General features: G+C 42.4%; 1 protein-coding gene across 5 annotated transcripts in view; it reads right to left on the bottom strand.

Annotated features, from left to right (window-relative positions):
* Positions 1–444: 444 nt before the first annotated feature.
* Positions 445–26,236, bottom strand: part of MTHFD1L (methylenetetrahydrofolate dehydrogenase (NADP+ dependent) 1 like) — a 174,077-nt gene continuing 148,285 nt past the window's right edge. For all 5 annotated transcript variants that reach the window (XM_043888033.1, XM_043888036.1, XM_043888034.1 and 2 more), the window contains 2 exons: positions 7,882–8,002; positions 445–812 (listed from right to left, as the gene is read on the bottom strand). In XM_043888033.1, coding sequence (XP_043743968.1) covers positions 7,913–8,002 — 90 coding nt within the window. In that variant the 3' untranslated portion in view covers positions 445–812; positions 7,882–7,912. The remainder of the gene's footprint in view (positions 813–7,881; positions 8,003–26,236) is intronic.

Genomic DNA, 26,236 nt, shown 5'->3' with positions numbered 1-26,236 from the left:
GGGGGGAAACAGGCCATAGAACATTCTTTAGCCCAATTTAAGGGTGGGACAAATGGAAAAACATTTGCCAACCACCCAACCTTAAAGAGTCACGTCTCTTGCCCTATAGGCCTTCGGGAGCTTAATGGCCATTGAGATTCACTCAATGGTGGAAGAAGCTAGCATAAACCCATTAGTTTTTAGGTAAGTGATGTAAACTTCCCTGACACTCAAAAGTCATTCTGGATATAAAATGCACTTTGTTCCAAAGGATATTACAACCTGCCAGCGGTCAGAAGATTTCATAATTGACCTGATATTTCTCTGTTATTTTTCCCTTGTTATGTTTATAAAGCTCTGGTTGCATTGACAGTTTTCCAGGAAATCAGTGTCAGGTAACAACCCCACCATGAATAGCTACCTCGAGAGAGCAGGGAGTTTTATCTGGCACTGAAAACATGTTGGTTGGCTTTCTACATACATGTTTATTTTCAGTTCGAAGACCAAATAGAAAACTCCATGGTGGAAAATGTTACCTGTTCGTTCACACTCTTTTAATCCCGCAGCCCCCATAAAATAAACGTTCTAAAGTGTAAGCAGTGGGAAATCATGTAAACTCTGCAGAAACAGAAAATAAATTAGTTTCTTTCAAGACTTGGGGGAGGTCCTTTTCCTGAATGCTAGACTCTGTTGCAAACAGAATCTGTCTTGAACGAAGAATAAATCTTTGGCCTATTTCACCATTTCCCCAGCATTGCGTAACAGCATATTTCAAATTCACTTTCTTCTCCAACTGCAGCAAAAAGGCAAGGAGTAGTTTGCATTTGTGGAGCCTGAAAGACAGAAGAAAAAACAAAATTTCAGTGGTTTAAGAATGGCCTTTTCCTCTGGTGTCAAACTGTTCATATGTTATAGCTCTAAAGCTGGAGAATCCAAGAAAATTTGAGAGCAGATAAGTGATTCTATTCACAAGACAAGGCTGGGATCACTGCTTGGAGTCTTTTTACTTATAAGCAGTGGAGAATCCGATTCTGCACCACTTAGGACCGAGCCAGCATGGACATGGCAGTTTGCAGTTCTGAATTTCCGAAAAGATTTTGCTTGGGGGCCACGGCTGAAATCTTCTGACTTCTAAATTTGGGATCTACAAGTTTCCAGGATCCTGTTGAATGGGAACATCCCAGGGTTTTAGATTAGGAAGCTTGTTGCCTTGGATTTCAGTTTCACTTTTATCATAGACTCAGAAAGCACAGTCTGAAAAATTCCTCTAGGACAAGAATGGAAGTGAGTGGATCTGGAATTTCTTACTACTGTTAAAGCTTTGCTGTTTTCTCACAAAGGATGCTAAGACTCTCTGCCACTGTAAATCCTGCAGTCTTTCAGGAAAAGAAGTGATCAAACCACATTTTAAAAAGAATAAACAAGACACCTAAGTTAAAAAAAAAAAGTGTTCACCAGGAGAAATGTAAATATAAGCACTTGGCCTTTGATCTGAATTTATACATGGAGGAATTTATCTACTGGGCCAAGAGTTCAAACTCGGCTGGAATACAGCGAGCCGGCCTCCCACAGCTGAGTGCAGGGTCTGGAGTCAGAAAGGATGCTGGATTAGCTTCAGAACAGAAGACCTTGATGAAGGCAGGGGACGAGGAATTCCAAATACTCCCCTAATGCCTGATTCAAGTCAGGGAAGTAAACAGAAAACAGAAGGAACGCAAGCATAATAAACATTATCAAAATGAAAATATTTTTGATGTTAGGAAGGGAAGTTTCCCTGGTGCAGACCTTGCTTCTCCGCTCAGGGCCATGCCAGCCTCACATCAATGGCTCTGGCGACCTCAGACGGGAGGCATGGTGACTCCTGGGGAGGGAAGAGGGGTGCTGTGCTGTGGGGGTGGCGGGGGTGAGGGTGGGCTTGGTGGAAGACCCTCGGATTAACCATGTGACCTCTATACCAATGACTTAGTATTTGAAAGGGCTTAGATCTGTGGTTCTATATTTTCAGAAAACTCAAAGGGTGGGTATAGAAAGTCTGATTATGCATTAAAAAAAAAATCAGAAATGCAAGAGTGAACGTGCAAATGAATCAGTTGTCTGGTGTTTATTCAGTGGGGGAAAAAACAATTGTAGAACTTTATTTAATAAGACATCTTTTGGAAAATAGAACTTGGAGTGACGTGGCCACAAGACACAGCCTGCTGACAGCCGCAGGAATATACAGGAGGCAAGAAAGGGACCCTTTCCAAGCGCCTCTTCTGGATGGGGTGCGGCCTTGTTGGCACCCTGATTTCGGCCTGTGAGTGTGTGCTAAGTCGCTTCAGTCGTGTCTGACTCTGTGCAACCCCATGGACTGCAGCCCGCCAGGCTCCTCCGTCCATGGAATTTCCTAGGCAAGAATACTGCCGTGGGTTGCCATTTCTTTCTCCAGGGGAACTTCCTGACCCAGGGATGGAATCACCGTCTCTTACATCTCTTGCATTGGCAGGCGGGTTAAGACGTGTCAGCCAGGAGGTTCCAGATTTCAGCCTACTAATACTGATTTCAGACTTCTAGCCTCTAGAACCACAAAAGGATATGTTTCTGGTATTTTAAACCACCAAGTATCTGTTATAGCAGTCTTGGGGATAGAAGAAGCGCGCGCGTGCACACACACACACACACACACACACACACACACACACACACACACACATCTCATAGAGGAAAGGAGTTGTTCTCTCTTTATTTAAGAAAATTTCAGATGGTAAAGAATCCACCTGCAATGTGGGAGACCTGGGTTCGATCCTTGGGTTTGGGAAGATCCCCTGGAGGAGGGAATGGCAATCCACTCCAGTATTCTTGCCTGGAGAATCCCCATGGATAGAGGAGCCTGGCGGGCTACAGTCCATGGGGTTGCAAAGAGTCAGACATGACCAAGTGCTACGCACACACAGCACACACCCTTATATCAATTACTGGTAATAACACTCGGCTCTTGGGTTTTCTTTGCTGAAAACCATCTTTTATTGGTTCCCATTGTTGAATAATAGAGGTTAAAGTTAAATATGCTACCAATGTGACTTTAAAATAAAAAGTCAGCCTCAACAGTATTTGTAAAGTTGATGCTGACATATTTTGACAATTTTTAAAAGCTGAAAGGTGATTTGCTTTTGAATCGAGAAGAATTGACTCTGCATCTCTTATTAGTTAAGGTGTGTAACAGTCACTGGGTGATTAATAACCAGTCTGAATGTCTGATTAAAAAATGGCTTCAGTGAAATGGAGAGAATTTCAGGTTCACAGCATTTAGTCAAAACTTTTCCTCTACTTTACAAGTTCTAACCTTTTTAAAACAGGTAGTCAATTATAACTAATGTCATAACTAAAACTTTTCTTTTTTCATTGACCAGGAATTTCTTATATATTAGCCACATATAGATTTAAAGTTATTAGAAAAATCATGTTTCCAGAGTTTTCAGAAATACTATTTTCCGTGCCTTATTTAAAAAAAAAAAGATTATTAGACCCCCTGCTCCCAGGAAAAGCTTCCTTTAAAAGCGAATTAATTAAGAATCTCACAGCTGTCAAGCTTCAAAACATTCCCTTTCAGTTAGATAGGGGAGAGTTAATTATCACCATCTTTCAGAGATGTTACAAATGTCACCTTAGATTTAATTATCACAATCTTTTATTTAAGTAGCTTGGGCTTCCAGCCTGTTTTGGCTCCTGCCTGGGAGTGGAAAACAGGGGCTCACTCTACTCCAAGGATGGCTTCACGTGAGGAACTGAAGACCTTTTTCTTGAAACACAATGAGGAGGAACAATTTTTGAGCTGCTTCTTGAAAAGACAGTTTCAGGATTAAAATCATAGCGCTCAGGAGCAACCCTAAGAAACCCCGAAACTCTATAGTTTATAGTCTGAGGATCAGAGACTCTGTCCACAGAAGGCTTGCAGGCAGCAGCCACTCAAGATTAACTTATGATTATTAAATATCACTGAAACTTTCTGCTCTGAAGACAGTTTGGGGAAGAAAATGAACTGGTATTAACATTATACTCCTTTCTGCATGTGCAATTCAAGAAAAACAATGATAGCAGGACCAGAGTCAATTTGATTCCATACTAATCATAACTTTGCACATCAGAATGAGGTAAGGGAGTGTCTGAATCCTTCAGGAAATCTGCCAGGCTTTCTTGAATTCATTTGAATCCTGCCAAGACTCAGAAATATGATAAAGATTCAAAACAAGAAATCCAAAGGAGTGGGGAGTCAAGCCCTCAAATTCAGTCATCTTCTAACAAAAGACTGACCAGTAATGTCACAGGATCAGTTTCACTGGGGCAAACAACTTATTTTAATTAGTTCCACTTGGTAACATCCAGAAGAATGAATCGTGCCCTTATTCTGACAATGGCAAAAGCATGACAGGGAAAGTTTGGAAAGAAGAATCAAGAACTCAAATTGTGGTGGTTTCTTGACACCTCTCGATTGTAGGAAGTCTCACCATTTCCTGGAAGGTGAGATGAACAGGGAAGGAGAGGAAGTGGAAGGGACGAAAGGAGACGCTTCTTCCACATGGGACAAGTCACGTCTGCAACGCATCGTGCAGAGTAAGAAGAGTGATGCTCTGCCGCTGAGTCCACAGAAAGATCTGGAGTCTGAACACCGTGTGAGCAGAGCAACCCACCGAACATTTCCTCTCCCAAAATGTGCCCAAATCGGAGTTATCACTCGAGCTTTAGAATTTTTATTTTATGCATTTTTAATAGCCAAAGACCTCTGAGTGTTAGTCTGTGGGTTCATTATTCTAAGGAGACCCCAAGAGGGAATGTTTGCTTTGTACAGTGGTTTTCTATTACTGGATCATCTGTAGTTATTCAGGCAGGGTGAAGTGATGGGTTTTGAACTACTGCCCACCAAGCCTACAACAGGGTTTGGCAATTCACACCAAAGAAAGAAGTCTTGCATAAGTGAGTGGGAAAAGCCATTTGAAGAGAGAGTTAAGAGGAAGCTCTAGTATACCCTGACTGAAAAGAATTTTGACAAAGTCATAGCTTTTAATACTCAAATAATTTTGTTATTAAAAAAAAATTCACCTGGTTATCCCCAAATTATGAGTCTGTTCAAAGAACTGGTTATCATCTTCCAGAACGGGCCAAAATTCATTTACCCCGCGAAAATGGTTTGGTTTGGGGCAGAAATGATGGGGTGAGACCAAGAGTAAGAGGATCTGGGTTGGCTTTGGTACTTCTCAGATGTGCGACCTGAGCCAGTGATTGACGTCTCTGGGCCAGAGTTTCCGTAACTCTGACCTAACACTACTACCCATCGCATGGTGTTGGGGCCAGAGTGACACGTGACCGGGGATGGCGAAGCAATTCCTGATATAGCTGTGGAGCAAGAGGTAGGGCTGAGAGTGGAAAGGCAATACGATTCCTCTGCCGTCTGGTGAATCAGGGTCATCCCTCGGCTTCCCCCCTCAGTGACCACAGGAAGGATTTAACTTCTCGGGACAACACCTGCCTGCAAGGGGTGCTTAGCACAATACCTGGCCCATTGGAGGGATTCCCCACAGGCCAGTGTCCTGACCCTGAAACTCTGCTCAGTCCTTACTTAAAGTCCAAAGGGACACTTGCCAAGGGAACGAGGACACCAGTGTTTAGGTGTAGGTGTGGGTGAAGCTGAGCAGGTGCTGTCTGGCATTACCTGAGTCTTAACTGCGATAATTAAGGAATAATTAGATTTACATGACCTCTTTGGCGAGCAAATGAAAATGGACCAAAAGACTGGAAAAGAAATGTCCCAGAGAGAGGAAAGAATTGCACATTATTGTTCTGGAGAAAAACAATTAAGTGGCAGAAATGTGGTATGATGGGTTGACATGACAAGAGAGATTAGTCTGGACAGGGTCAACACAAAGTTTCAGAGAAATGATATTGTGATTTTCCCCAAGGTTTGGCTGGGAAACCCCAGGCCTTCACACACATACACATGCACCGTTGTATCAAAAGACCAAAAGAACTGTTATCAAAGCTCAAGTTTATGGGCTTCTCTGTTAAATCAGCCTCCCTTAGTTCATTTTCTGCAGTTTTCTTCATCAGTAATGACAAAGATATGAAGTGTGGTTGTGGTTAAAACTAAATACAGTTCTCACTCCTCAGCAAGAGTACCACACACACAACCCAAATCCCAAACTTTGTATTAATTTGTCTTTTACCTTGCTCATCCTAGCCTAAGTCTTCAGTGTAACAGTAACAGAGACTTAACAAAAAACAAAAACAAATCCCCGTGTTAACTCAGTAGTTAAACAAAGCGGCTTCTCACGTGGCTCAGTGATAAAGAATCCACCTGCTAAGCGGGAGACACAGGTTCAATCCCTGGGTCAGGAAGATCCCCTGGAGAAGGGAATGGCTTCCCACTCCAGTATTCCTGCTCAGAGAATCCTATGGACAGAGGAGCCTGGTGGGCTACAGTCTATGGGATCTCAAAAGAGTCAGACATGACTAAGAGACTCTACAACAAACACAACCAACAGGTGGAACAAACAAAAGCTGAGCGTCCTGTGTGGCTGGCTTAGGGCATAACTCAGGGACAACCGGAAAGAAGGGTCTTCAGGTCAAACAAGCTCATCTGGAAGGCCCAGAATATGCTGGCAAGAGGGAAAGCTACTGGGCTAAGGACCAGGAACTGGAGGGAGTGGGAGAAGGAGCGGGGTGTTTGTGGGGAAGGAAAGCATCCTGAGAATACGCTGAGGACGTGTTTGATATGCGGGTGGGGAAGAGCAGCTCCAGGTCTCTCAACTTCTGATGGAGAGTTTTCCAGGGAGAATTAGGAGGGTGTTCTTCGTGATGGGAAGCCAGGGCAGAAGCCAGCAGGTGTGGTCGCAGGACAGAGGGGCAGACGTGAATGAGACCAAAGCCCCACACCCCCTCTGCTCTGGGCTGCCTAAGCCAGCTCCAAGGCAAGCCCAACCCTCAACACTGTGTGGACGGTGAGTCATCAAGGGATCTGCAGCCCTGTCCTTTCCTGTGACTCACAGGACCCTTGGAGCTAGGGAATCTGTCCCATCTCTGAATCCTTCCAGTGTTATAAGAGCCCAACCACCTGCTGTGTGACAATGCTCTGAGTTACATTGTATCCTCCAAAGGTACACTGAAGTCCTGACCTAGTACCCATGACAGTGACTTCACCTGGAAACAGGGTCTTAGCAGATCAAATCAAATCAAGATGAGGTCAGAAAGGCAGGCTGCCATTCAATGTGCCTGGTGTCTTTTTAGGAAGAGACACGGAGGAGACAGAGGGCTGACAAGTATGGATGGCCACCACCAGAAGCCAGGAAAAGGCCAGCAAGGATTCTGCCAGAATCTGAGTCCATGGCCCTTGGATGACACTTTGACTTCGGACTTCTCACCTCCAGACTGTGGGAGCATAAACATCTGTTGTTTGAGTCGCCCAGTTGTGACACTGTTATGGCAACCCCAGGAAAGGAACACACTGGGAGTCCTTGATCACATGCTTCTAACTCTGGACTAAGAGATGTGCGGTAGAAGGTAAAGGTGGTGGAGCTGATGACAGCAGATATTAGTCCTAATTCTAGAAAAAGAGTAATGAGTTTACAGGACTCCTTAGTTAGGGCAAGAGACGTCTTAAACAAATCTATATTCAGAGATGGCATGATTGACTTTCATTGGAATGGAATCCAGGCAAACCAAGGAGCTAACCATCTAAAAACAAATCCATACCCAGGAGTGACCCCGGTCATGATTGTAACTAGGTAGGGGTTCACAGTAACCAAGTGAGGAAATTACATATCAGGCCATTTGCGTAATAAATATAAAAAAAAAATAAAACAAAAAGAGATCTGAACTAGGGAAAAAAGAAAGCAAAGAAAGAAAGGAAAAGTGAAAAGCCCAACAGCCTACCTGAATCGGGTCCTGTGAAAATCTTGCTCACTCAGAACAAGCCTTTAACCTGCTCTGTGTCTGTATCAAGATCTATGTCGTAGAAGCAGGGCCGAGTCGGCAGTCCTGGCATGGTGCTCATCTAGGGGAGAGAACAAGAGATTACATCATTAGCCATGCTGCAGAGTGATCACTCTGGACAATGTCCATCCAACAACATAAATTAACTCTATAATTTAGTTCAGCCCCATGAAACTTTGGGTTATATATACACGTATCCTTTTATATCTACCATCTGCTATTTCAATCTTTGCTCAAGGAAAGGAAATCCCCCCATGGTCCCACAAGACACCATAGCTCCCAAATAGTGACTTGTAAACCTTTTTTTCTAAGTCAAATCTTGATGCTGAAGCCCAACAAAGATGAGCCCCTTCGGCTGAAGGCGACAGTGGGTGTGGATGGGACCAATGACAGCCTCCTGACCACCCCCAAGGCACATTTTGGTAAAACCACTGACTTTGGAACACGGTTTGAAAACTCCTGTTCTCCAACTGGTCTACTTTACCAGCTAGAACTGTTGTTTATTGAGAACTTACTATGTGCCAAGCACTGTATAAGCACTTTACCTTTTTCTTATTACTTTATTTTTTTTTCTTTTTAGCTGCACTTAGCTGCCCAACCAGGGAGAGAATCTGTGCCTGCTGCAGTATATGTGTGGAGTCCTAACCACTGGACTGAAGGGGAATCCCCAATGCTTTACTTTTTTTCATCATTCCCCAAACCTGATGAAGTAGGTACTTTTATCATTTCCATGTTACAAGGAACATAATGTCAGAGGTGTGAAGTCATTTGCCCAAGGCTGCAAAGGTAATAGGGGCTTCCCTGGCAGCTCAGTTGGTAACGAATCTGCCTGCCATGCAGGAGACCCGGGTTCAATCCCTGGGTCAGGAAGATCCCCTGGAGAAGGAAATGGCAACCCACTCCAGTATTCCTGCCTGGAAAATCCCATGGACAGAGGAGCCTGGCGGGCTAGTCCATGGGGTTGCAAGAGTCAGACACGACTTAGCAACTAACCCACAACCACACAAGTAACAAACAGTCAAATGAGAAACTGAATTCCAAGCCTGTAATCTCAAATTACTCATTTAACCACCACTATCGCCACTGTGTGGGCACTTTATACTCTATGTGGATAACTTAATTTCCCATTACCCTTAGAGGTAGGCACTAATTTTAACCTTACTTTACTGATGAAGACAGAGGATGTGTGCATGCTAAGCTATTTCAGTTGCGTCTGACTCTCTGTGACTCCATGGACTGTAACCTGCTAAGCTGCTGTGTCCATGGGATTCTCCAGGCAAGAATACTGGAGTGGGTTGCCATTTCCTCCTCCAGGGGATCTTCCTGATCCAGGGATCGAACCCACGTCTCTTATGTCTCCTGCAGGGGCAGGCGGGTTTCTTTCTTTCTTTTTTTTTAACCACTAGTGTCACCTGGGAAGCCTGAAGACAGGATCCTTAGGCACAAAGGATGTGCTCAAGGACACACAGCTGGTCAGTGGTGGAGACAGAATTAAAACTAGGCCCGTGTTCCTCACCACTTTGCTGCACTGTGTTCAGATTGGTTTTGCAAAGTACACTCTTTGTCCACCTGCACCAGAGACCCTTGGTGAGCAGGAGAAGCCGCCTGGTTCCCTCTGGTGAGGCTCACACACTAAACACGCGTCCAGGAGCCAGAGACTGAGGCTCCTGGAGAGTGCTCCCTATCAACTTTAGCATTACCCACTTCTTCCCCACCTGGCCAAAAGTTCTCAACACAAAAGGAACCCAGATAAAGCCTCTGTCTCAGATCTCAGCTCTCTCACTCTTAAGGTCCTTTCTGCAGTGGCAGGATTCCCTATCCACCACCCACTCTTCCCTCCTGTGAGGCTGACAGGCTCTTGCTACTCAAACTGGGGAGGGAGACTGTGGACCAGCAGCATCGCCGTCACCCAGGAGCTTGCGGGAAATTCAGTCTCTCAGGGCCCGCCCTCGGCCAGCTGAATCAGAACCTGCAATTTCGGCTCATCTCCAGGAGACTCGTGTGCACGTGACCACCGGAGTAGGGCTGGCTTCGTCAGTGGGCCCTAGCATGCCTCTCCCACCGTTCGCTCTAGCTCTGGGAAAGGGAGCTCGAAGGGAAGGGGCTGAGGAGGAGCGGTGAGGAAAGCCCTTTCAGCCTTGATAACGTGTTGCTACTTCTTCCTGAGCTGCAAGTCAGGGAGGAAACCTGCGCACCTGTGGTCCCATGACCTCCGGGACTGAATGACAGGGGTCTACACGGCCAGATGTAAAACACCGTGATAGAGTGGCCGGCTCCTGCCCTGCTGACCACACAGGACTGCTCTGCAGTGTATTATGGGCTAAAGAGGCTTCTGAGACACCACTGATAGCCTGCCTCCAGGAAAATGTGCTCTGGGTTTCAAGCAATGAATTACAAACAATTTCTGGCACACAACCTGCTTGTAGGTGGGGACTTCCCGGACTCTAAAGCTTCTGGTATCCGGATGGCTACTTATCCTCCTGAGGTTTCTGTTCCTAGCAAAGGGGTAACATTTTTCTCTGGTTACTACAGTGGCTTCTCCTAGGAGAACCCAGAAAGAAACCCACGCTTAATGCTTTAGCACTGAGACATCAAACACAAAGGACGCTGGTGAGAACGGTTCATATTTTTTTCAGTTGCCTGGGCTACAGTCATACCAGTTATTCTACAGCAGTTTTCCTACCTAATTGCATTCTGACATGAATATTTAAAGATGTCTTTATGATCTGTGTGCGGATATGGATTTGGAAAAAGGAATCAACGTTTTATAGCTGGGATGGACATGTACACACTGCTATATTTAAAATGGATAACCAACAAGGACCTGCTATATATATAGCACATGGAACTCTGCTCAATGTTATGTGGCAGCCTGGATGGGAGGTGAGTTTGGGGGAAAATGGATACATATATGGGTTTCCCGGGTGGCTCAGTGGTAAAGAATCCACTTGCCAATGCAGGAGTCATAGGAGATGCAGGTTCAATCCCTGGCTCGGGAAGATCCCTTGGAGAAAGAAATGGCAACCTGCTCCAGTATTCTTGCTTGGAGGATCCCATGAACAGAAGAGCATGGTGGGCTACAGTCCATGGGGTTGCAAAGAGTCGGACATGACTGAATGACTGAACATGCACACACACATGGATACATGTATACGTGTGGTGGAGTCCCTTTGCTGTTCACTTGAAACTATTGGAACACTGTTAATTGGTTATATTCTAATTTTACAAAATAGAAAGTTGAAAACATTAAAAAAAAGAAGAAGAAATGAGCAATCATAGTCAGCCGCAATGAATCAGCTCCACTTCTAATTTAATTCACTCCCTAGGTCGAAGGGATCCGGGTGAGGATCCCGACCCAGACTTGACGGCTACTGCTTCTAAGGCTGCAACGATATTCACTCCAGGGCAGAATTCAGTATGAGGCAGATCAGATCTAAATCCCCACGAGGTGAGAAAGCCCAGGAAGAACCCCGAAGGCGGTGCATTTGGGGCCAACCCACCCAAGCGACAACAGAAGCTTCTATCGTGGACAACACAATTGCACTGCCTGCTTGTTCACACACTGTTTTTACAGAGAGGAAAATTCAGCTCTCCGCCATTCATGTTTAGCTGGTGCCAGACCAAGACCGACAAAGACAGGGTGATTTGTGTCCTTTCTGGAGCTGAACCACTGAATCAGCACGTGTGTCTTTATGTCATTCTGATGCTGTCACAAAACCGGGAGCTTTTCAAAGTAGCCAAGATATTACATGCCAGGAAGTATAAAATGTCTTTCCTCTATTTTCAACTTATTTTACTCAAATGGGAGGAAAAATGAGTTCTCAGAAGACTCCCATGTTTCTTTCCAATGAAGCAATAGTCACTTCCAAGAATCAAGAATCCAGTTTATTGGGGATGAACAATAGACAAGGAAGCATGTGGGGCATGCAGAGCTGGGGTGACTTCCAGCCCTGGGGACAAAACCACCTCCAGTCCATGTATTTTTAAACTAAAAGTCCCGCTGAGGACTCCCTGATGGTACAGTGGCTAAGAATCTGCCTGCCAGTGCAGGGGACACAGGTTCAATCTCTGATCTGGGAAGATCCCACCTGCTATGGAACAACTAAGCCCATGCATTGCAACCCCTAGAGCCACCGTGATGAGAAGCCCGATCACTGCAATGAAAAGTAGACCCTTGCTTGCCGCAAGTAGAGAAAGCCTGAACACAGCAACCAAGACCCAGCACAGACAAAAATAATTAAAAAAAAAAAAAAAAAAAGTCCTGCTGAGCAAAGTCTGTTACCAAAGGACTGGAGCCCCCAGACAAGAGTCAGCACAGAACGACAGGAAAGAATGTGGACAGCCCTTGGGAGCTGACCTCTGGCCCTCTGCCTGGGGCCAGTGGTGATCTATGTTGACTTTATTTGTGTGCCCTCTAAGAAGGCCTCCTGCTTAAAATAACCAGGGGCCACTAAATTGTACTTACTTGTCATGCTGCATTAATGGATTCTTTTACAAAGGCTGAAAAACATGCGTTTTTGCCCTTCACGCCCCCAATTTTAGCCACAATGAATCTTCCAAATCTTTGATTTTGAGTTAAGCTTATTTGAGAGAAATGATGAGTTGTAGGAATAGTCTTTATGAATATTCATTAAAACCAGTAAAGAGAAAATACTCATATACTTAAAACTTGTCATTCAGAAGTAAATGTAGAACACTCTTAGAATGAGTAGAAAAAGTACCCAAAAATCTGTTTCATAAAATGACAGAATCATATTTACCAACCACTTAGCCAAAATGTTATCACAGTTAATTTTGTTGTGTTTGTGAAATAATTTCTTTTCTGCTTTCTCCTTAAATCTACTACTTTTTCCTACCAGATAAGCCATTCAAGTTTGTTTTAATTCAAAAAAGAAATAAGCATTTTAACTCACACCTATTTTGTTCCTTCAGTTCATGACCCGAAATGGAATCCCTTCTATTTCTTTCCTCCACCAAATTGATGACTGAACACACATATCATCTCATTTCAAAAATTTAAAAACAATCAAAATGACTGCAATGATTACTTATATGGTGATATAATCTAAGTAAAAAGATTCTTTTTGATGAAACAACAAGTCAAAAATTTAAACAAACAAAAAAAAAAATTTAAACTATTGAGCAAAAGTATTGTAAATACAGTGCCTGACAATATTAGGCCTGTAAAAAATATATTTTAAAACAGATGAGTAAAATGGAAGATGATTAGAGAGTTACATAACAAGCAGAAAGAAAACTTCTGGACAACTACGCTTTTTCTTTGTTACCCCCCTCCCCCCAGGGTCTTTGGATGTGAGGGACAGACTGTTTATATCCCATGGTCATTTGGATAATTAGACAAGCTACTCTAAGATGATACACAAGGAAAAATGGCCAGTATAAATACTGAGTTAAAGGAAAGAAGAGAGAGATTACAAGTCATGGTAATGAAGAGGAATTCCACCTGCTTGAGTTGGTGGCGATGGATGCTCTGGGATTTCTTTCTGGGTTAGGTAACAACCTCCTGCACAGCCCATGACTGCCAGGGATGTTCTGGGTGCTTGGCGCATGTCTTTTCAGAGTGCATTTACCTCTCCTGGTGGCCAGTGAATGCCTGTTCCTATGCGAAAGGACAGGGAGGCTTCATTCAACCCACAATCCTTTGCTGATCACTCACCATGGGGACACCAAGGTGACCAGAAGAAGAGACCATTAAAAGTGGATCATTTGGGTCAAGTCACTTTCTATTTCTTGGTTAAAAAAAAAACAACAACAAAAAAACCTTTTCATTCTTTGCTTTTTATATAAAAAGGATGAACATAATAAATTCTTAACGTCTGACTTTCAAAGACAGCAGTCAAGTTCAATGGCTGTAAAGATGATTCTATTGTGCTCACATATTGGGCCAGTATTACAGAGCTTAGATGATTCCAACTTACTTCAATGGCCTTGAATAAAAGACTGAGCAAGTACAGTTATTTCTCGCTTCTTTTGTAAAGGAAACTATAATTCTTAGGGGTAAGAAGCCTGTTCCAAACTAACTTTTCCATTATTCAAAAAACCTTACTTTCAACAAAATGCTATCAAAAAGAAAGTACTTTCAATCAAGATGTAAAAAATAATAAAAGTAAAAAGCCAAATCTTGCTCCCCTAATACTGCTTCCCAGAGGTGACCCATGTAAACAATTTCTAGTGCAAACTCCCAGGTAATTTTCTATTCTTATATAGGCCATGTGATTATATTACATGTATGTATATAGTTAAATACAGGACTTGGATAATTCCACATGTACAATTCTGAAATCTGATTCTCAGGAAGATGAAAACTTAGAAGAGGTAACTAGGGTAATTTCTAAACAAAGGAATGTGGCTGGAGAAAGGAGACTCAAGGAGAGTGGTTGCCAACACAGTCTACACTTGACCCTTAAATCATTTGGGCGTTAGAGGCACTGATGTCCAGGAAGGTTGAAAATCCATGGATCATTTGTAGTTGGCCCCCAGTATCCACCCTTCCTCCCTATCCTCGGGCTCAACCAATGTAGACCTTGGATTGTGCAGTACTGTCACATTTAACTGAAAAAAAGAATCTGTGTAGAAGTGGATCCGCCCTGTTCAACCCCTGTTGTTCAAGGATCAACTGCATAATGTAAAGTCAATGGGCCCTGCCTTTTGGAAAATGAGGGATTAGGGAGAGTGCTTTAGAAGAAAAGGAAAACAAATAAGAAGCAGAAGGGTCTGACCGACTGAATGTCAACAAAGGAAATGAAGAAACTGGGCAGCTTTCATGCATAAGCTAAAGAACTCAAATACTACAGCTTTTTAAGTTCAAAGACCACTCTGCACTTGAGATGTCTCCCCCCTCGCACCCTTCCCCCCCACCTCCCACACACATACACTGAAGAATTTATTTTCCTTTTCTTGGTTCTGATTTCAAGGATGGAACCCTTAATCAGTTTTCAGCTGTGGTTGCCAGGAAAGCTCCATGCTGGCTTGCTCAGTAAGACACTGTCCTTCCTGTCCCCGAGCCTGGAAGACCAGAGGTGGCACAGTACAGCCTGCGGGCTTCTCTCTATTGTCCTCTGGGCTCTGGCTTTATCCCCAGGCTTCCTGCATGGGCAGCTCTGGGCCATAAAGCCACACCATGTGACATCCAGGACAAGAAAGAATGTCATCTTCATGGACTGGCTCTTTATATGTTAATTATACGTTTCTCGTGTAAGAAAAAAGGGTTCATTAGATTTCATCCTAATTTTTCTGGCTCTATAAGCAATTTTAAAATAGGCCCCTTTCTGTCAATCCTACTAATGACAATCAACTCTGGCACTAGACCCATTAACCGGGACCTAAGTGAGAAGACTCTTCACAGTCCCTTGGACTGCAAGGAGATCAAACCAGTCTATCTTAAAGGAAACCAACCCTGAATATTCATTGGAAGGACTGTTGCTGAAGCCGAATCTCCAATGCGGCCCCTGATGCGGAGAGCCGACTCACTGGAAAAGACCCTGATGCTGGGAAAGACTGAAGGCAAAAGAAGAAGGTGGCCGAGGATGAGATGGTTAGACAGCATCACCAACTCAATGGGCACGAACTTATGCAAACTCTGGGAGACAGCGGAGGACAGAGGAGTCTGGTGGGCTACAGACCATGGGATCACAGAGTCGGACATGACTTAGTTGACCACACAACAACAACAAAGTAACAAGCAAACAAGGGTCTTTGACTGATAACAAATATTATGAGACACCTTTAGAAGTATGATGAAAAACTAAAAACAGGTATGATTTTAAAATGAGTTCAGTCTTCAGGAAAATAAAAAGAGGATTCCTCTCTCTGTACAAACCCAAAGAAGATGATGTGAACAGCAGCAGCATGAACTCAATTCTCCCCACACTGCTCCTCTCTGCTTTAAATTTTGCAGTATATTCATTCACCAGCCCTCTGATGGGCAGGTGGCAGGCCAGGAGAACCTCTGCCAGCTTTGGCAAAACAAATCAATTTAATAACGTTTCACTGTTCGGAAGCTCACTATTAAGTAATCACATTCTGGTTTCTGAGAACCTAAGCTTCTGAAAACGAACTGTGCTGTTCTGGACGTCTGTTTTATCCCAAGGTCCTACTGGCAATTAAATCATTATTCTGTAACTCTTGTAAGAAGGGAGAAGATAAAGGAGAAAGAAAGAGGAGGGGGAAGGCATGGGGGATCACGACTTGCCTTTACTTAGCTGAACTGGTCTTTTCTTCAAGGAGCTTGGTATTGAAGACATAGCTGCCCACGTAATTTCCCTTTTCTTTTCAACTCCCTTCCCCTCCACCCTGGCAAAGCTCCTCCCCAGAGATAACAAGCTGCTGCAGCAGGAAAACATAGCAAGATGGGGGCAAATTGTATCCATTATTTTAAAGTCCCCTTTACAGCTGGCTTGGGACAGAAGCAAAGGAGTTGTCTTATCTACTGTTTACCAACTGGACATTTGGCTGGCCGAGGCTTGACCATGAAACTGAATTAGGAAACAATTCATGACCACTCCGCCATCTAATTTTGTTTTTGTTGGCGTTTAGTCACTAAGTCGTGACCAACCTCATGGACTGCAGCATGCCAGGCTTCCCTGTCCTTCACTATCTCCTGGAGTTTGCCCAAACTCATGTCCATTGAGTTGGTGGCGCCATCCAACCATTTCATCCTCTGCTGTCCTCTTCTCCTTTTGCCTTCAATCTTTCCCAGCATCAAGGTTTTTTCTAATGAATCGTCTTTTTGAATCAGGTGGCCAAAGGATTCAGCTTTAGCAACAGTCCTTCCATGAATATTCAGGGTTGATTTCCTTTAGGATTGACTAGTTTGAGCTCCTTGCCGTCCAAGGGACTACCTGATTTAACCACTTTAAAGTCTAGAGGCCTACATTGTTCTGCTACCTTTTTTTTCCTTTCTTTTTTTTCCTTGCGGTGGCTCAGACCAGATACCAGCTGAATGATCTTTTATATCCTGCTACCTGTTCTCTCTCCACCTCCACTTTCCATCTCTCAAATATAGAGCTATTGTTACTTTCAGTCAGATCAGGATTTATTAGGACAATGCAAATATTACTCATAGGAGGGCCATCATACATATTCTGATTACATTCTCATTCTTGTACAACCCCTGTTTCTCCAAGAGTTAATCACTGTCTTGTATCTTTATTAGGTTAGCTTTCTATAGACCTATCATTCATGCACTAACGCACTCTGACAGCCTTGGCCATCCCTTCACATTGCCTATGCATGAGGCTAGTTTTCCTTACAGCCATCCTGCTGGAGCCCTTCGTCCTATAGACCTACTAAACAGCTGATGGTGGGATCTCCCTTTGCCATGATCCTGGGGATTCTTTTCTATGGCTTCCATTTCCATTTGCTATGCCAAATTGTGGATATGGGTTTCCCAGGTGGCATTAGTCGTAAAGAACCCACCTGTCAAGGCAGGAGACATGAGATGTGGGTTCAGTCCCTGGGTTGGGAAGATTCCCCTGGAGAAGGAAATGGCAACCCACTCCAGTATTCTTGCCTGGAGAATCCCATGGACAGAGGAGCCTGGCGGGCTACAGTCTGTGGGGTCACAAAGAGTCAGACATGACTTAGCAACTACACAACAATAACTGGATATACACTACTCACAATACTGGGTGACTCCCAGTAGCTGCCTCTCCCTGAGGGCAGGTGAGACTTGTGACTTACTTCTAACCAGGAGCACATGGCAAAGGTGATAAGAGTCCCTCTATCTTCGCAGACTCAACTTTACCCCATGCTGGCTTTTGATAAACTATCATGCTGTTGTTTAGTGGGTAAGTTATGTCCAAGTGAGACGTCATGGATTGTAGCCCGTCAGGCTCCTCTGTCCATGGGATCCTCTTTGCAAGAATATTGGAGTGGGTTGCCATTTCCTTCTCCAGGGGATCTTCCTGACCCAGGGATTGAACCCGGGTCTCCTGCATTGCAGGCTGATTCTTTACCACTGAGCCACCAGGGAAGCCCATGGTATGAGGGGGCATAAAAAGCCAGATGGTAAAAACCATAGGTAGCCACTGAGACTGAAGTGTTGCCTCCAAGTGACAGCCAGCAAGAGGTTGAGCCCTCAGTCCTATAACTGCAAGGAACTGAAATCTGCTAACCACCCTGCAAGCTTGGAAGAGAATCCCTAGCCTCACAGGAGACCATAGCCCTTACTCTAGCCTGAAGCAGGCAACTTAGCCAAGCTGGGTTTGGACTCATGGCTAGTTGTGAGATAACAAACATCTGTTGTTTTAAAAGGGCTAAATTTGTGGTAAGTTGTTATGTAGCATAGAAAATTAAAATTAGTGCATTTATCTTTCTGTTTTAAAAATTTCCCTCATGTTTCTGTACTTTAAGCAATTTTATTTAAAAAAAAACAGATTGCATTATTTAGCAGTGTGGTATACAATAAACTGCACATGTTCAAGTGTAAAATTCATTGTAAGAGTACACAAAACAAGAACTTTCCAGGTGGTGCTAGTGGTAAAGAATTTGCCTGCCATAGCAGGAGACTTGAAGAGACCTGGGTTCAATCCCTGAGTCAGGAAGATCCCCCGGAGGAGGGGATGACAACCCACTCCAGTATTCTTTCCTGGAGAATCCCATGGACAGAGGAGTCTGGTAGGCTACAGTCTATGAAGTCTTAAAGAGCCAGACATGACTGAAGTGACTTAGCATGTACAGAAAACAAACTGCTGTGAACATGCATGTCCAGGCCTTTATATGGATATATATTTCATCTCTCTTGAGTAAGGAATGGAATGACTTGATCATATGGTTGGTGCATATTTAGCCTTTAAAGTAGTGTCGCTCACTCGTGTCCGACTCTTCGTGACCCCACGGACTGTAGCCTACCAGGCTCCTCAGTCCATGGAATTTTCCAGGCAAGAATACTGGAGTGGGTTGCCATTTCCTCCTCCAGGGGATCTTCCTGACCCAGGGACTGAACCCCGGTCTCCCGCTTTGCGGGCTTTACCGTCAGACCGCTTTACTGTCAGCCACCAGGGAAGCCTTTAAAGACAGGACCAAATTGTTTTGTAAAGGTGTTGTACTATTATACATTCCTACCAGCTCTGTAGGAGAATTCCAATTGTTTTCACATCCTTACTAACACTTGGCATGGTCAGTCTTTTTAATTTCAGGTATTCTAAGAGCTATGTAGTTGTATCCATTATGGTCTTAATTTGCATTTCCCTAATGACTAATATTGATAAGCTTATTTTCATGTATTTATTACCCATATACAGGTCCTCATGAGATAGATGACCTGCAAATGTTTTCTCCTCCTCTGTGGCTTATTTAATTTCCAAATGTTTGGGGTTTTTCCCTATGCCTTTCATTGTTGATCTCTAATTTAATTCCTCGGTGGTTAAGGAAGATTATTTTTGTATGATCTGAATCTTTCAACATTTACTGAGAATTAATTTGTGGCCCAGAATATGGTCTATTTGGCAAATATTCTGTTTGCATTTGAAGTGGATGTGAATTCTAATGTTGTTAAGTAGTGTGTTTAATCCAGTTAGGGAGGTCAAGTTGGATTAAAGTGCTGTTCAAGTCTTCCATTATCCTTATTACATTTCGGTCTATTTGTTCTGAGAGGTGTTTTAAAATCCCTTACTAGATTTGTGGCTTTGTCTATTTTTCCTTGTAGTTTTCCTTCATCTATGTTGAAGGTTATTAGATGTATAAACATGTAGGATTGTTATCTCCTGTTGATGAAATGGCCCCTTTACAAATATGAAATAACCCTCTTTATCTCTACATTATTTGCTCTAGCTCTATTTGGACACCAATCCAGCTTTCTTTTGATTGGTATTCGCATTTTCCCAGCCTGTTTTCTTTAACCTACTAACGTCTTTAAAGTTGATTTCTTGATGGCAGCATATAGCTGGATCTTGAATTTTTAGCCAATCTGACAGTCTCTGTCTTTCAATTTGGATATTTAGACCATTTACATTTAATGTGATTACTGATATGGCTGGGTTTAAATCTACTATCTTTTGCTATTGCTATTCTTTTCCTCTTTGTCCTATCTATTCTTTGTTCTTTTTCTTCTCTTTTTCATCTTTCTTTGGATAGAGTATTTTTAATGATTTAATTGTTGCTTTATTAACTATAACTTCTGGTGTTATTTTAGTGGTTTCCTCAGTTTTTATGATACACATTTAACTTTTTAGTCTACCTTCAAGTGATGTTATACTCCCTCACATAAAGCGTAAGAATCTAAAAAAAAAGTATAGGGTCATTCCTTCCTCTTGAACTTTGAGCTGTTGCTGTAATATATTTTGTTTCCATGTATGGTATAAACCTGTCACTGCATTTCCATTATTTTTGCTCCATAGTCATTTATCTTTCAAAGAGTCTTCAAAAGTTTACCTCTGTAGGTACTATTTCATGGTGCTCTTCATTCCTTTGAGTAGATCCAGGTTTCTGTCTGGTATGATATTCATTCTGTAGGAGGACTTCTTTTATAATTTCTTACGCTTCTGGTTGGCTAATGATAAATTCTTTCAGCTTTTAATTGTCTAAAAAATTCCTTATTCCATCTTAGCTTTTGAAAGACATTTTAAAATTGGTAGAGAACTCAAAGTTTAAAATTCTCTTTCAGTACTTTAAAGATGTTGCCTCACTGTCTTCCAGTTTGCATTGTTTCTGATAAGAAATCAGCTGTCAATTTATCTTTGTTCCTCTGTATACAATATCTTTTATCCTTTAAGATTTTCTCTTTATCATTGGTTTTAAGCAATTTGATTAATATGTGCCTTGCCCTAACTTTATTCACATTTCTTGTACCTGGGATCTCCTGAAGTTTCATGAATCTGTGGGCTCACAGTTTTTATAAAATTAGAAAAAGATCTGCCCATGATGTCTTAAAATACTTGCAATCCTCTCCTCTGTATCCTATGGATTCTAGCTCAATGACTGTTCTATTCATTCATTTTTTTCCCAGCCATTTCTTGGTTCATTTTAGATAGTTTCTATTGTTAGGACTTCAAGTTCTAATTAACTAATCTTTTTTTCTTCATTTTCTTCCCTCTAGTTTCTTGAACATTAAGAAAAAAATTGTCATAACTGCTTTAATGTCCCCATCTCCTAATTCTATCATCTATGTCATTTAAGTGTTAATTTTGGTTGATTTGTTTCACTATAGGCCGTATTTTCCCACTTGTTTACATGCCTGCTAATTTTGAATTGAATGTCAGACATCTTTCTGTGTACTGTATTTTTTTGTATTTATAAACATTTTTATACTTTGCCCTGGGATATAGTTTAGTTACTTGGAAACAAATTGATTTTGGAGCTTTTTTTTTTTTTTTTTAAAACTCTGTTGGGTGGGACCAGAACTGTGTTTAGTCTAGGATTAATTTTCCCCTTCCTACTGAAGCAAGACCTTCTGGCCCTGTGTGACCCCTATGCACTGTTCCCTGCAGGGACCCCTCTCCATACAGGGCAGTCTAGAGACTTTCTCTAGGCCATATGGTAGAGCGGGGCAATTGGAGGGCTCACTTTCTTTCCTGTTTCTCAGAGAACACTGTCCTTTATTGCCTGATGGCCAATGTCTTTTGCATTCCAGTCGCCTATAATGAAAAGGACATCTTTTTTTGAGTGTTAGTTCTAGAAAGTCTTGTGGGTCTTCTATAGAAGGTCTTGAATAGAACCATTCAACTTCAGCTTCTTGAGCACTACTGGTTGGGTCATAGACTTGTATTACTGTGATATTGAATGCTTTGCCTTGGAAACAAACAGAGATCATTCTGTCGTTTGTGAGACTATACCCAAGAACTACATTTTGGACTCTTTTGTTGACTATGAAGGCTACTCCATTTCTTCTAAGGGATTCTTGCTCACAGTAGTAGATATAATGGTCATCTGAGTTAAATTCAACCATTCCAGCCCATTTTTCCTAAAAGGTTAATGTCTACTCCTGCCATCTCCTGTTTGACCATTTCCAATATACCTTGATTCATGGATCTAACATTCCAGGTTCCTATGCAATACTGTTCTTTAGAGCATTGGACTTTACTTCCACCACCAGTCACATCCACAACTGGGCGCTGTTTTTGCTTTGGCTCTGTCTCTTCATTCTTTCTGGAGTTATTTCTCCACTCTTCTCGAGTAGCATATTGGGCACCTACCAACCTGGGGAGTTCATCTTTCAGTGTCATATCTTTTTGCCTTTTCAGTAGGAAGTCAAGAGACAGCTGGAGTAACAGGCAAATTTGGCCTAGGAGTACAAATGAAGTAGGGCAAAGGCTAACAGAGTTTTGCCAAGAGAATGCACTGGACATAGCAAATACCCTCTATCAACAACACAAGAGAAGGCTCTACATATGGACATCACCAGACGGTCAATCCCGAAATCAGACTGATTATATTCTTTGCAGCCAAAGATGGAGAAGCTATATGCAGTCAGCAAAAACAAGACCGGGAGCTGATTGTGGCTCAGATAATGAACTCCTTCCTTATTGCCAAATTCAGACTTCAACTGAAGAAAGTAGGAAAAACTACTAGACCATTCAGGTATGACCTAAATCAAATCAGTTACGATTATACAGTGGAAGTGACAAATAGATTCAAGGGATTAGATCTGATAGGGTACCTGAAGAATTACAGACAGAGGTTCATGACAATGTATAGGAGGCAGTGATCAAGACCATCCACTCCCCAGAGAAATTAAAAAAGACAAAATGGTTGTCTGAGGACGCCTTATAAATAGCTGAGAAAAGAAGACAAGCAAAAGGCAAAAGAGAAAAGGAAAGATTATATTAATCTGAATGCACAGTTCCAAAGAATAGCAAGGAGAGGTAAGAAAGCCTTCCTAAGTGGTCAATGCACAGAAATAGAGGAAAACAATAGAATTGGCAAGACTAGCAATCTCTCAAGAAAATTAGATACACCAAGGTAACATTTCATGCAAAGATGGGCACAAGAAAGGACAGAAATGGTATGGGCCTAACAGAAGCAGAAGATATTAAGAGGTGGCAAGAATACACAGAAGAACTAAATAAAAAAGATCTTCACGAACCAGATAACCACGATGGTGTGATCACTCACCTAGAGCCAGATATCCTGGAATGCAAAGTCAAGTGGGCCTTAGGAAGCATCACTATGAACAAAGCTAGTGGAGGTGATGGAATTCCAGTTGAGCCATTTCAAATCCTAAAAGATGATGCTGTGAAAGCGCTATACTTAATATGCCAGCAAATTTGGAAAACTCAGCAATAGCCACAGGACTGGAAAAGGTCAGTTTTCATTCCAATCCCAAAGAAAGGTAATGCTAAAGAATGTTCAAACTATTGTGCAATTGCACTCATCTCACACACTAGCAAAGTAATGCTCAAAATTCTCCAAGCCAGGCTTCAACAGAACGTGAACCGTGAACTTCCAGATGTTCAAGCTGGATTTAGAAAAGGCAGAGGAACCAGAGATCAAATTGCCAACGTCCACTGAATCACAGAAAAAAGCTAGAGAATATCAGAGAAACACCTATTTCTGCTTTACTGACCATGCCAAAGCCTTTGACTGTGTGGATCACGATAAACTGTGGAAAATTCTTCAAGAGATGGGAATACCAGACCACCTCACCTGCCTACTGAGAAATCTGTATGCAGGTCAAGAAGCAACAGTTAGAACTGGACATGGAACAACGGACTGCTTCCAAACTGGGAAAGGATTACGTCAAGGCTATATATCGTCACTCTGCTTATTTAACTTCTATGTAGAGTACATAATGCAAAATGCTGGACTGGATGAAGCACAAGCTGGAATCAAGATTGCCGGGAAAAATATCAATAACCTTAGATACACAGATGACACCACCCTTATGGCAGAAAGCGAAGAAGAACTAAAGAGCCTCTTGATAAAGTGAAAGAGGAGAGTGAAAAAGTTGGCTTAAAACTCAATATTCAGAAAACTAAGATCACGGCATCTGGACCCATCACTTCATGGCAAATAAATGGGGAAAGAATGGAAACAGTGACAGACTTTATTTTTTGAGGCTCCAAAATCACTGCAGATGGTGAGTGCAGCTATGAAATTAAAAGATGCTTGCTCCTTGGAAGAAAACCTATGACCAACCTAGATAGCATATTAAAAAGCAGAGACATTACTTTGCCAACAAAGGTCCATCTAGTCAAAGCAATGGTTTTTCCAGCAGTCATGTATGGATGTGACAGTTGGAGTATAAAGAAAGCTGAGCACTGAAGAATTGATGCTTTTGAGCTGTGGTGTTGGAGAAGACTCTTGAGAGTCCCTTGGATAGCAAGGAGATCAAACCAGTCAATCCTAAAAGAAACCAGTCCTGAATATTCATTGGAAGGACTGATGCTGAAGCTGAAGCTCCAATACTTTGGCCACCTGATGCGAAGAACTGACTCATTGGAAAAGTCCCTGATACTGGGAAAGATTGAAGGCAGGAGGAAAAGGGGATGAGAGAGGATGAGATGGTTGGATGGCACCACCGACTCAACGGACATGAATTTGAGCAAGCTCTGGGAGTTGGTGATGAACAGGGAGCCTAGTGTGCTGCAGTCCATGGGGTCGCAAGGAGTTGGACACGACTAAGCAACTGAACTCACTGTCCAATGTCTTGAGTGATTTTTTTCCCATATACTTTGTGTAGTTTCCTTGACTGTTTAAAATAGGAGGGTAAATCTGGTCCCTGTTACACCATCTTCAGCAGAATGCAACTTACAAAGAATGCTATACACCATTGGATGAGATATCATCACTTAATAAATTTAGGTATGAATTTCATAGGCTGATGGAGCTTTTAAAGACTATATTACTCACTGTACCTAATTAAAGCGCAAGGTTACTGGAAACATACATATAATGACAGAATTTGATGTTAAGTAATCCAAGAATAAAATTATATTAATAGGAAAAAAACCAGAAAATTGTAGCAATGACTAGGAATAAGGTAATATACATTTTATGTTTATAAACTGAAAAATGGGAATAATGAAGAATTCTTTACTTACTGCTCAGCTATCTGCTTTTTTCAATGAAAACAAAGTCAGTTTTCTTGAACTTTTCTCCTTTTGGCAAGTCAGCTCCTTCCTTTATTGCTTTGCTACTGACACGAGCGGCAAGAGCCATTTGAAGTTCAGCGTGCCTCCCTCTTCTGCCCTCTCAGTGACCCTGGTGAATGAAAGCTTCCCATGATGGCACATTTTCAAATAAGTATGTGGCCCAGGCATCTGACAAGCATTTGAGTAATTCTCTAACATGTTGAAGGAGAGTGATACCATCAGCCCATGAGATAGTTTCCCACAGAAAAAGCCTGAATTTCTCATATAAATTACACGAAGTATCAATGAGGATACACTTTACACCCACAAATGGTTCTGTCAGTACCCGCTGGCTCCCAGCTTACTGTGGTGTCTCCTGTTGACTAGAGTCTCACTTTTCAGTTTTACTTCCTCCACCTTCTATTCCCACCTCCACAACCATTCTACTTATCATGAAATTTGCTGTAAGCCAAAAGCAAATCTGGTGCTTATATGAACATTTAATTTCAAGTATGTATGTCTACAAGACCTGGCACGTCTACACACAACATTTATTTCATGTGTTATTGTATTTTAGAGTTGGGGTAAAGTGATCTAAAGCACAGCTTTGAATTCCCTCCCTAAATCTGGGCTGTCTTGGGGCTCCCAGACCAGCTTCTTTTCCTTCCTGAAGCCCATGGAGATTTCCATGGGGGAAAGGAATAGGGCTACCGGCCTCAGGGAACTTCATCTTGGCTCTTTTCATTTCATTGCTACCAGTACTTGGGGACATTGGGAAACCAAACACAGTTCCCAGAGAGGAAGAGGTTAGGGGGTCCTGGGACAGTTTTCTGTGCTTATTATACTCCAACATGAAATTTCACAGACCTCTTCTTTCTTCTAAATCACAGGTTGGAAAACTATGGTCCAGACATCACGCATAAGACCAGTTATCTATTTTATAAATAAAGTTTTATTAGAACATAGCAACACTGGTTTATGTATTGCCTGTGGTTGCTTTTGCACTGTTCACAGCAGAGATGAGTAGTGAGCACAGAGACTGAATGGGCCGCAACACTTAAAATACTTACTATCTGATCCTTTGCAGGAAATGTTTGCTGGTCTCTGTTCTAAAACACAATGTCACAGACAAAAGGATTTAACAACAAGGAAGACAAAGAATTTGGTTGTGTGTATTCTTTAACTTTCCCTAAAGATGCCAAAAGCATTTTATGATTAGTAAAGTGCAGATGTCAACTGGAAGGCAAATCTGGTGCTGATGATTG

The sequence above is a fragment of the Cervus elaphus genome, chromosome 26 (genome assembly GCF_910594005.1).
Source record: "Cervus elaphus chromosome 26, mCerEla1.1, whole genome shotgun sequence".
Lineage (NCBI taxonomy): Eukaryota > Metazoa > Chordata > Mammalia > Artiodactyla > Cervidae > Cervus > Cervus elaphus.
Note: the sequence above shows the minus strand (reverse complement) of the source record. Positions and strands in the feature narration are given on the sequence as shown.